The sequence below is a fragment of the Lupinus angustifolius genome, unplaced genomic scaffold (genome assembly GCF_001865875.1).
Source record: "Lupinus angustifolius cultivar Tanjil unplaced genomic scaffold, LupAngTanjil_v1.0 Scaffold_8_136, whole genome shotgun sequence".
In the NCBI taxonomy this organism is placed as follows: domain Eukaryota; kingdom Viridiplantae; phylum Streptophyta; class Magnoliopsida; order Fabales; family Fabaceae; genus Lupinus; species Lupinus angustifolius.
The window spans coordinates 11467-23718 of NW_017717938.1; the positions used below are offsets into that span (position 1 = coordinate 11467).

At 34.5% G+C, this 12252-nt stretch overlaps 1 protein-coding gene across 1 annotated transcript; it reads right to left on the reverse strand.

Annotated features, from left to right (window-relative positions):
* Window positions 1-6604: 6604 nt before the first annotated feature.
* Window positions 6605-10809, reverse strand: LOC109337566 (chitin-inducible gibberellin-responsive protein 1-like). Its single transcript, XM_019574573.1, has 2 exons — window positions 10662-10809; window positions 6605-8817 (listed from the first exon to the last, which is right to left on the reverse strand). Exon 2 carries the CDS (start codon window positions 8670-8672, stop codon window positions 6996-6998), a length of 1677 nt encoding a protein of 558 aa, XP_019430118.1. The 5' UTR covers window positions 8673-8817; window positions 10662-10809; the 3' UTR covers window positions 6605-6995.
* Window positions 10810-12252: the final 1443 nt, after the last annotated feature.

A 12252-nucleotide genomic window follows, 5' to 3' on the forward strand; every position in this document is an offset into this window, starting at 1 on the left:
CACATCCCTAACAAGCTCTGACATGTATATCATGACACGATATTGAATCCAGACCTCATTAGCCATCACTAGAGCATTATGTCTCCTCCAAAAAAAATTATCCAGTCATGCATACTTAAATCAAAGAAATCTGAAGCTTGTGACTAGCATTGGCAATTAAGGCCGCTCTGCTCATGTCCATACAATGTTCACCTAAATTAGAGTGGGAATGGGCATGCCCATTTTTAAATATGGCATGAAATATATGTCATGTCCGCCCTAAACATGGGCACGGCAGGCTTGCAGGCCGCCCTAAATTAAAAAAAATCTAAAATAATCTAGTACATGGTTAGTGTAATTCTCAACTCTTTCTAGATTATTATGAAATTGCATGCTATTTACATCATTATGAAATTAAATTCTCAACACTTTCTAGATCTTTAAACATTATAGAAGAATAATGTATGTTTTAATCAAACAAATATATCTTTAAACACAAACTTCCATAACCATCACAATTAGCATCGTAGACTCATAGTCTCATTCTAAATGCCAAATACAAAAAATAGATATAATAAGAACAAAAGTTAAGTGTCACAAACTCATCATTGAGTGATCATATTCATATTAAGAACACTAGATGCTCATTGCTCCTTATCTTTAATCAATCACCACTGGCCTTGAATGCAAATGGCTATCATCATCATCATCATCTACATATAACCATTCGAAGAAAACAATTAAATGCACATGTAAATTATGATTCAATATAATTCAAATGCTAATTTGAATTAATTACCATTTTCACCAAATCCATGCAACCAATTGCGAGAACAAATCAAAGCTTGAATATTTTTTTGGTAAGAGACGAGTCCTAAATTTGCTAATGACACGTGAACCAATGCTAAATACAGATTCAAACGCAACAGTAGTAATGGGAATGCTTAGCAAGTCATGAACCATTAATGATAAATCGAGAAAATGAGATGCTCTAACCTTCCACCATTTCAAAACATCTAAATCTTCATCTTCATTAAAGTTAATCTCTCAAATTGGTTCATCCAAGTATGGATCTAGTTGAGACTTTTCGGCTTAACTTATAAGATGTCGATTATGTTTTTTCAACTCATATAAAGATTGATAACAATTAACAAACAAATAAAAAATAGAAAACAATTAAAAATATCAATGGACAAAAATAAATAAACTTACATCAAACATCCTTTTTTTGCCGGAACTTGACATGCTTGGAGTTTGAGGGATTGCAGTTGTATTGCACCTGTGCACAATTGAGTTAGAAGAATTGTTGCTTGCATACTTTTCAAAAAGCATGTGCAACTTTGAACTTACATGTTCTACCTTTTGACTAGTAGTATAATCATCAACTTCTGAAAAACAACAATTTGACATGCCTAATTTCATTTGTGGGTCAAGAACCGCTTCCATAGTAAGCACGACACTATAATCATCCCAATATTTGTTAAACTTCACAATCATCTTCTCACCCATCTTCTTTATAACTTCATCTTCATCATTTAAACTTGTAAGAACACATTGAATTTTCCAAACTTGCATGAAATATAAGTTAGCGGTGCGATAGGATGTGTCAGAGATTAATTCGGTAATTTGAAAGAATGGACATAAGAAACCACAAATTCTTTATGCTCTAGTCCATTCTTGTACCGAAGGACAATATCTATAAGTTGGATCATACAATGGAAAATCATGAAAAACACGTCTATATTTGAGAGTAGTATCGAGCAATGTATAATTTGAATTCCATCTGATAGGTATATCTAATTTCAAGTCAACCGAATTGCCAATTCCTCTAATGTCTTCAACACATTTTCTAAACATGTTCTTCCTTTTTCCGAACCTTTCACACAATTAACACTATCTCTAATTTTTTGCAAGGCCTCACTAGCTACTTTTAACCCATCTTGAATGACCAAATTTAGAATGTGTGCAGAACAATGCACATGGAAAAAATTCTCCATCAGCCACCAACCCATTCTTCTCAACAAGTTTGTTCTTCAATGTAGTAACTAAGGTATCATTGGAAGTTGAATTATCCAAGGTTATAGAAAAAACATTTTCTTCAGTTTTCCACTCCTTCAAAAATTCCAATATAATTGCACACATTCCAAAACCATAATGAGGAGGAGGCATGTGACAAAAGTTAAAAATTTTGCTATTCAATTTCCAATCTTTATCGACAAAATGAGTTGTCAAATATAAGTAGCCTTCAGTAGTACAAGTTGTCCACATATCATAAGTTAAACATATTCTACTACAAATGTTTGCCAATGTTCCCTTCAGCTTCTCCTTATCACGCATGTAAATTCTTATCACATATGCCTTTGTAGTATTTCTAGAAATAGGAAGATAATTTGGGTTCACGTACTTCACCTAAGCTCTAATCTTTTTATACTCAACAAAATTAAATGACAAATCATGTTCAATTATCGCAGAAGCACACGTCTCACATGATATCATTTGATCTATCATATTAGACTTCAATTTTGCTTTCCCATCTATCATTATTTGATCAACATTTTCAAACTTAATTATTTTGCAATCTTTCATATGACGATTCATAGAATTTGTCCCATATATAGAACCACCAGCTAAGTACTCTTGCTTGCAAAGCTATATATTGAACCTTTTTAATCCCACCTTCCAACTTCTCTATTATTGTAAAAAAATCCCAACCTCTAGCTTTTATTTATCTTTCCTTTTTCATACTAGGTGAATGGTTGTTATTATGTTCAACTTCATGCTCATTCTCATTCTCCATAAACTCATGCTCAATAACATTATCATTATTTGTGATACTTGCTTCAACTCCAACATGTTTTATACATAAAAAGATAAAAAGTCTCAATTATTTATACATAAAAGGGAATAAGGTATCAATTACTTCAACACTATATATAACTATTTGATCCAATACTTTGAAAACATGTTTGGTTGATATTAGTATCATTTTCCTTTACTTTTTTATAACTCCCTCATTTCTAAGAAAGTAAAGAATAATGAGAATGGGAGTTACACATAGAAGTAATAAAATAAAAACGTGAAAGGAATTCTACCTAAGCAGATATGGGGTACAACTCAAACTCAAATCACAAAACTTCAACAAAGATGATAATAGTTTATCACATAGTTTTTACTCTAAAATTATACATATTTAGTTTAAGATTATACATATAATAGAATAAGACATCCATAATATATTGAAGTGCAATAGTATATTTATTCAGTGTTTGATTTGACAAGGAAATAGTTTATCAAATAGTTTTTCACACTAAAAAGTTTATCATTTTTTTAGTGTAACTGATTAGTGATAAGTGATAACACGACCATTGCAAATATATTGACAAATTTTGATTGTTATGACAAATTAATGATATAGAATTGCAGTTATATATCTAACCCATCTTCTATCCAACACCTAAGCTTCTAAGTTATATGTAAAAACGAGATAATTGATGAAGCGACACTCATCTTTTATCCATCTTCTATCTAACCCATCTTCTATCCAACACCTAACTCATCTTCTATGCAACACGTAAATCACTAATCCAAGCAACTAAGGGCAAAAAATATGTAAAAACATAAATATTGTTGGCCATATTCCAATAAAATGAGATAATTTGTTTATTGGATAATCTATTCTTGGATTAAACCCATTCAGAAACGAGAAAATTGATGAACCGACAAGAAACAAGAAAATTAGAGACGAAAATAGTCATGGTAGAGGAAGTAGAACTTTGGTCAAACGTTGATGTTATTGATGGTGTCATCTAGATTGTCATTGATGATTCAATCTTGTTCTTGTTATGTCTCTTCTCTAATTTCTAAATCTACAAAAGTTGGATGAGATTATGCTATGTCCATCGAATCCTTTCTCTTAGGACCTAGGGTTATATGAATGGGCCTCCTTAATTGGGCCTTTTGGCCAAAAAATTTAATGAAGCTCGCGGGCCGCCCTGCCAACCCATTTAAAATGCCCGCAGATAAAAAAGGCATGTTAGGCGGCCATTTTAGGGTGGAAGGGCACATTTTTCATGCCCTACCCACCCAAAATGTGCAGGCGGGTGGGCTGGCCTCATGGTCTTGGCCCAAACTGCCAATGGTACTTGTGACATTGGGAGAAGAAGCCACATTGCAGAAGCTATAGGGCAATCCCTGAGACAATGATAAATATCTTCAACATAATCAATGCAACAATTACAGTTAGTCGTTTGAGAGATACCCTTGTGAAATCTCATTGCGTTACAAGGAAGAGCACCATGCCAAATTTGCCAAAGAAAGATTCAGATTTTTTCTGGCACATGAGTTTTCCATATCCAAGTCCACTCATTCCCATTGTTAACATCCAAATATTGACCTAGAAGCCAATGATAACTTGCCTTAACTGAATAAATGGCAATAATTTCCATCTTCCAAATTAATTCATCACTAATAAAATTTGAATGAACAAGAGGAATAGATTGAATAGAATCATAAACCTACTGAGGAATCATAGGAGTCCTAAGTCTCTGGAGATGCCATCCTTGCTCATCAAATACATCTTTGACTTTGAGATTAGAATCTTGGATGTCTACAAACGGAACTTGGTCACATAAGTGACCCAATGAAGACCATTTGTCATCCCAGAAAGATACATTACCATTTCATATCCAAACTTGATAGCCATCATGTAATACACCAACCGCATGCATAATAGACCTCCAAATAATAAAATCCTCATTCTTAACTCGAATGTTCAATAAATTTTAGTTACCAACATATTTATGTAGAAGAAAGCGAAACCCAAGTTTATTTTGGTTATTCAACATGCTCCAAACTAGCTTGCCCAACATTGCGATATTCATTCTTCTTGCCATTCTCCGACCTAGACCCCCTTATTTTTTGGTTTGGCAACATTTTCCCAACTTACTAAAGAGAAAGTATGACCATTAGAATTGCCACCCCAAACAAAAGAGCGTATCATAGCATCAATAGCATCACAAACACCTACAGGAAGCAACATATTCTATGTAACATATGTAGGATTTGAAGACAAAACGAAGCTAGCAAGAGTAAGCCGTCTAGACTTATTCAACATCTTGATCTTCCAACCAGCTAAGCGGGACTACAACCTTTCTAAGATAAAATTGAAGTGGCTATTTTTGGATCTACCTGACATAAGAGGAAATCCAATATACTTTCCAAGATCATTTGTAAACTGAATTCCTGAGATTCCTACATATTTCTCACACTTTGCTCTACTAACATTCCTGAAGCTCATGTATTTAGATTTATCAAGATTAATTTTCAAGCTTGACACCTTACAAAAATCATTCAGGACATTAGTGACAAGTCTGACTTGTGTCGATTTAGCTTTAAAAAAAGAAGACAATCATCTGTAAAGAACAAGTGAGAAATAGATGGACCCCCTCTATTAATCATAACCAGTTTCCAATCTCTACTCTAGACTTTATCAGTAATTAAGACATCCAAATTTTCCATGCAAAGGACAAAAAAATAAGGGGATAAAGGGTCTCCTTATCGAAGCCCTCTACTAGGCTTGAAACTGTCCAATCTATTGCCATTCCAAATAATCGACATAGAGGAAGTAGTGACACATTGCATGATCAAATCAGTAGTTTGTTTAGGGAAACCAAAATCAATAAGATTTAAATGAAGAAACTCCCAATTAATACGATCATAAGCATTTTCAAAATCTATTTTGAAAACAAGACTACCTTAATGGCCTTTCTTCTTATACATGTGATGAATAATCTCTTGAGCAATAATAGTGTTATCTGAAGTTCCTCTTCCCATAATAAAACTACTCTGGAGTGGACCAATTAAACCATCCAAGAAGGGTCTAATCCTATTGACCAGAACCCTTGTAATAAGCTTGTAGATCACATTGCAGAGACTTATTGGCTGAAATTCCTTGAGGCGAGTTGGGGCATCCACCTTAGGAATTAGAACAAGAAGAGTTTCTGGCATACTAGCATCAAAGTTACATGTAGCAAAAGTCGGCTGGACCACCCTAAAAACTTCATCACCCACAATTTTTCAGTATGATTTGAAGAATATAGGTTGAAAACCATCAGGGCCTAGAGATTTGTAAGAACCCATTGTTCCAATAGCACAACAAATCTCCTCTATAGTAACATTTTTTACCAAAGAAAGACAAACATTATCACTCAACTTAGGCATAGGACTAGTCTTCAGAGCATTTGGGTTACACACATCGCTATTGGAAACAAATTTTTAAAGTAACTCATAGCTTCCCTCTTCAATGTGTCATCATCATCACTCTTCAATGTGTCATCATCATCACTCCAAATATCATCAATGAAAAGACCATTAACCTGATTCCTTTACCTCTGAATGTTAGTTTGAGTATGAAAAAACTTAGTATTTCGATCCCCATATTTGACCCACTACCCCCTTCATTTCTGATACCAAATCATCTCTCTATATAAAACTTCATTGAGCTCATGCGTTAGAGATTTTTCTAACCGCAAAAGACTAGAAGTAGCCACATTTTCCATCTCTTTCTGAACACTCGGGATTCTTGTTTGAAGCACCCTCTTTAATTATCTATTGTAAGATAGGAGTGTAACTCATGTATTTCGATGTCGCTCTATGTAAATGGATAGGTGTATCCTTTCTACTCCAAGTAATACATTTTCTTACCAATATAAGAAACACAATATATAGTAGTGTAAATAAAACTACTGCTTCTAATACAGTTACCACTATTTCTAAACTTCATTTGTAAAATCTGGCTGATTGAAAAAATTCATATCCCATGCAGACAGTTAAATTTTCTGAACAATTCCATATCCATATAACTATAATCAGACTATTATAATCAACATAAACCTTAGGTAGGTAGATATTTGACCCTCCTAGATTTACCCCCTCCAAATCCATGCATATGGCTTCCATCATCATAACATTTCTACCACTAAAGCATTATTTCCTATATTTGTTTTGTAACCATTATATCAATACCAGGCTGAAGCTGATATCAAATTTCTGTTCTTCCACCCCAACAACAAGGCCCGATCCTTCTCCACCAGTGTATAATGTTCTGAATAGCACCCCAGGAGGCTTCTTATAACAGAATTCACATAAGAGCTCAAGGGAGATTGGCAAAATCCGGCCATTGTCAACCTAGATTTCCACTTGCCAAACAGTTCAGGCCTCTCTATCCTTTCCTTCCCTTCACAAGCAATAATGTTCACAATGTCGCGAGCAAGGCAATGTTGCTCGACATTAATCCGCTCGTTGCTACTTCTCGGGAGAGTGACATCGATGGACTCGAAGATCGCCAAGTAGTAATCTAAGGTTTCTATAAACCTGTTGAAGAAAGGGGTTGTGTTTGTGTTTGATTCCTGCTCCACCAATGTGGTAACCTTGGGAGAAAGTGACTTGACTAGTCGCAAAAGTCCATCCCTTGGATTACTCAAATCAACACTCTCATCAGCAATGTGATGGAGCTGCAAGGGAAAGTTCACAACCAAAGCCTCTCCGGGCCTTATATCAAGGATATCTCGTGTCACACCTGGAGCAAACACAGGCACTCCATGAAACTCAACTGGGATCCCGAATTTCTCTGACATCCAAGCCAATCTTTTCCCAACTATCTCTAGTCCATCACCACGAGCATATTTAGAAACAGGGTCATCGATCCCCGTGATCCTCACATGCGGAGCTCCACTAGGTGTTGCTGCAAGAGCTTGAAGAAGAGTCATCCATTGAGTTCCCTGAGAAATCTGAAAGTCTATGATATGAATGTGATCCTCATTTCTGCACGCTTCAGCAATAGCACCATTGGCAGCCATGTAACCAAATTTTAAGTACGGGCAGATTTCGAACAATGTTTGCATATAAGAGAGTAATTCTTTGCTTTCAGGCTCTTTGCACCTGGGGGCACGATAGATGCCACTCCCTGATGCTTCCTTCCTTGCAACAAGTCCTTCTACCATATAAGCACCAAGTCGCTGGATCGGATCCCCACTAATAGAAACAGAACTTCTAGCCTTTACTATCAATTGATCGAAGTCTCTCGTGTTGTTTTCAGACAGTGCTTTGGCACAATCAATCAGCAATTGTTTCAAGTTGCTTGACGGGAACCCTTGCAGCTGTACTTCCTCCATTGATTTTTGACGTTTCGCTGCATGTTCAACTTCACTTGATTGCCTACAGCTAGTAACATAAGATGGCCGACTTCGAATATATTGTGACCGCTGGTGCTCATGGCTCCAGGACCTATATAATCTTTGGGCAGAAGTCGTTGTCCTCCTGCTATCAGCCACAGAAGTATCTGATCTGGTAATTTCATCATCATCGGGGGCCATCAGAGCAGTTTCAAGTTCCAACAAGGTGTGTCGGATTTTCTGGTTACAATTTGCATTCTGTAGAAGAGGGCCCCTAGAAGAATATAGTTGCAAACTGTCTTTAATACTGTCCCCAGGGCTGTGCTGCTCAGGGCTTCCACTCAATGCAGAAAGTGTATCAATATCTAAATAAGTAGAAAATGGCGAATTATGGGAGTTCTCTACGTCAAATTTCAACGATTCAAACAGTCTGTTGGGTACTGATGGGATAGTGGGAAAAGATGACATGTTAGGTAGTCCTGCACTTGTCAAATTGTAACTGAAAATCTTCTGCGAGTTCATTCTATGATGGTGGCATCAACTGCTCTATGAAAGAGGAGATCTTAATAATCAGCTAGCAACTTCAAAAACACTAGCCTCAGATAGCTTCGACTTTATATTTTACTCAGAACTTAAACCACAACACTTTCAATAACAGCTCATAAACCTGCAATGACAATATAGAAAGGTGCTTCAAAATATTTCCATTATTCAACAATCATAAATTAAGAACAACAATCTTCTAGCCTTACCACAACCACTAGAATAATAAATATGTAGGAAGTAGGACACATCAACAAAAGAATAAATATGTAGGAAGTAGGTACATGGATCGAAGGATGTTATAATACTCTATCATAAACCATGTTCATTGACAAAACATCGATCTTTAAATTTTTCAATCATTTCGCTTATGGATTTTTTAATCACCATCTGCCTCTAGAAATGAGACTGTCCTAATTTGATCTACTCTCCTTATTGGGGCTTCTAACAATCTCTTCCGCAAATGCTCATACCACCTAAGGCGCAAGCCTTCCATTTTTTCTACAATAGGAACTAACCCAACTTTCTCCCTAATGCATTCATTCCTAATCCTATCTTGTATAGTATGGTTACTCACCCAACACAACATTCCCATCTTAATTCTCTTGTTGACAATTTACCGCCCAACATCCGTTCCATATAACAAAAAAGTAAATAATCAAACACTACAAATTCAAAGCAAATCAACACACTACATTTCTTTACATTAGAAAAATGATTTTTTTACTACTCTTCTGCCCCAATGTAACGTGCATAGCATATAATATTGGTATAACTGATGCAGATCAGCCAAAAGGGCAATTGATACCTTATAGCAAATAAATAAAACTGATGAACTTGGACCTTATAAATTGATGAGAAAGCTAATCAAAATTATGGCAGGAATGCCCAAGGTGGTGTGTTTTTCCTCTCACCCATGCATATCTATGAAAGTAACACTTGTAGACACACAGAACAAAAGAAAACTCAAAATCACAAACTAGATGTTCTTAAGTTTCAGCTTCTTGATATTTAACATGGCAGCCAACAAAAACATACAGTTTGTGCTGGAAATTGTACATTGCCATATAAGTTCATTCAAAAGGCGAAAGTTTCAAAATCCCTAACACCTGATTTCAGAAACAAAAAGAAAAACATTTCATCTTTAATGCAACAAGTGAAAAATCTTCTCATGTAGTGCACCGTGCACCCTTCAAAACTAGAACTGTTGAGCTTAACAATACAAATTGACTTTTACACAGGAGGACAAGAACAAAGTCTTACATACCTAAAAGATTAGGAAAATTACACTGACTTCTTCCCCTTATGTTTGGCATAATTACATCTACATCCCTCTTGTTTCAAAACTCATCAGCTTCTCTTGAGGTTTGTGTTATTATCACATGTAAATAAACTATGAGTCTAATATCCTATTGTCACTATAAAGATTTATATATTGTGTATATCATACACATTATTCATTTGAATTACATTTTTTTAGAGTCAATGATAATTAAATATGAATGGTGGAGTATGCAATGACTGTCACCATATAAAATTCATAGACCGTATACATGAATTTTTCTCTCATAAACTATTCACTGCCAACAAAAACATTAATTTTGTTTCAAATCCATGAAACTCTCTCTTACTGTAATGTCATTTCACTCTGCAACCCCAATTAATTCAACTTAGTTGCAACAAGAATTTCAAAAATAATAAGATCTTACTTCAGATCGGAGACAGCTTTTACAAAAAAAAAATGGAAGTTACTTCTGAATAAGAAAAACTTAATAAAAATGTAAAATTCAATCGAAGAAGAGGCTCAGACCATGAAGGAGTACATGAAACATTAAAAAGCTGAAACATTGAGAAAAAGTAAGGAAACAAATACATAAACATGTTTGTTTCAGACAACCACCGACCTTAAATGGAAACACTAGCATAGCATAAAGAAAACAATACACTGAGGAAAATAAAGGAAATTACCTCAAGAAAAAACAACCCAATTCAATGATCACAAACTTTAACGCTTTGAAGTTTTTGGCTTCGTTTAGACTATGAAATGATTCAGTGTGCAGCTTGATGTTTTAGTACCATGTTATGTTGTTTTTTCCTTATTGTTCTGTTTTATTTTGGTGCAGAAACGTTGGGTATGTGCATTATATAGAGAGAGAGAGCACTGTAGAACCTTCAGTTCTTTTTCCACTCTCAGTTCAACGCGGCTCGTGTTGTCACGCTCTCTTCCGCGATTGAAAGTACATTCATCCCCTATATGCTTGGGTTGGATACAGCAAAGAGGGTAAATATATATCTATCAATACACTATGAGTGTATGTATACACAGAATCACTCCTCTACCATTTATTTATATCAATAGTTATTAAATATGAAAATAGATAATACAATAATAATAATAATATATATAAAATAGAGTGGTTTACTGCTTTAGCTTCTTAAAGTTAATTACACTGACATCCCTAAGTTTTAGTGAAATTACATAAATCATTCCTCATTTTTTACACTTACATAAACTTCCCCAAGTTTTTATACTTTCATTACACTAACCACCCTGCATGAGAAATAAGTGTAATATTTTAAACAAAAAATATAATAAATGCAATTAAGTTGAACAAAACATGATATATTGTGAGGAAAAATCCAAATAATATACAAATTAATGTATCTTTATTATTTTTTGTTACAAAATGCATCAACAATTCTAAAAAGATATTGTTTAAATTGCTCTTATACTATATCGTAACGAACCAAAAATAATAAAGAGGTATCGACTCATAAATTAATTGGACTTGTCTCCACAATATATCATGTTTTGTTTAACTTAATTGCATTTATCACATTTTTTGTTTACAAAATTACACTTATTTCTCATGCAGAGTGGTTAGTGTAATTAAAGTATAAAAATGAGGGGTCTGTGTAAGTGTAGAAAAGTGAGGGGTGGTATGTGTAATTTCACTAAAACTCAGGGATATCAGTGTAATTTACTCTATAATAAATATCATATTTAAGTAGATGTGAGCAGTGGCTTAGTTGTATTGTGTAAGGCTTATTCCTTATTCAAACATAAATGTTGGTCAGATTATTTTTTGAATCCAAGTTCGATTCTAGAGTGGAAGTTAATCCAACCTCATATGTTCGACCGAACCAGCGTTTGAACTCGAACCTAACTTTAGATGAGATGAAATATATTGCACACCTCTTTTAAATAAAATCTTTCTAATATTACATATTATTGTAGATATATAATTTGATATATGTATATTTATTGTCAATCATATATATAATTAAAAAACGTAGAATCGAAGATATTTTCGACCAACAAGATATCATTAATTTGAACACAATTGAATAGAGACACATATAAACATGATGAATGAGTGACCATGAACCGAGTTGGACCAGTTCATGCTTGTCTCTTACCTCATCATAAATATTAACATGGTCTAATTTTTAAATTTGGACTTCACTCTAGATCTGATAAAATCCAACCATATTCAAGTCTTAGTCATGATTAGGTCAAACCAGGTAAGCGAGTAGGATCGAGTCTTGCTCACCTAAA

Excerpts from the sequence above, each read along its gene's own strand:
- LOC109337566 (XM_019574573.1), bottom strand. The coding sequence starts at position 8,672 with ATGAACTCGCAGAAGATTTTCAGTTACAATTTGACAAGTGCAGGACTA.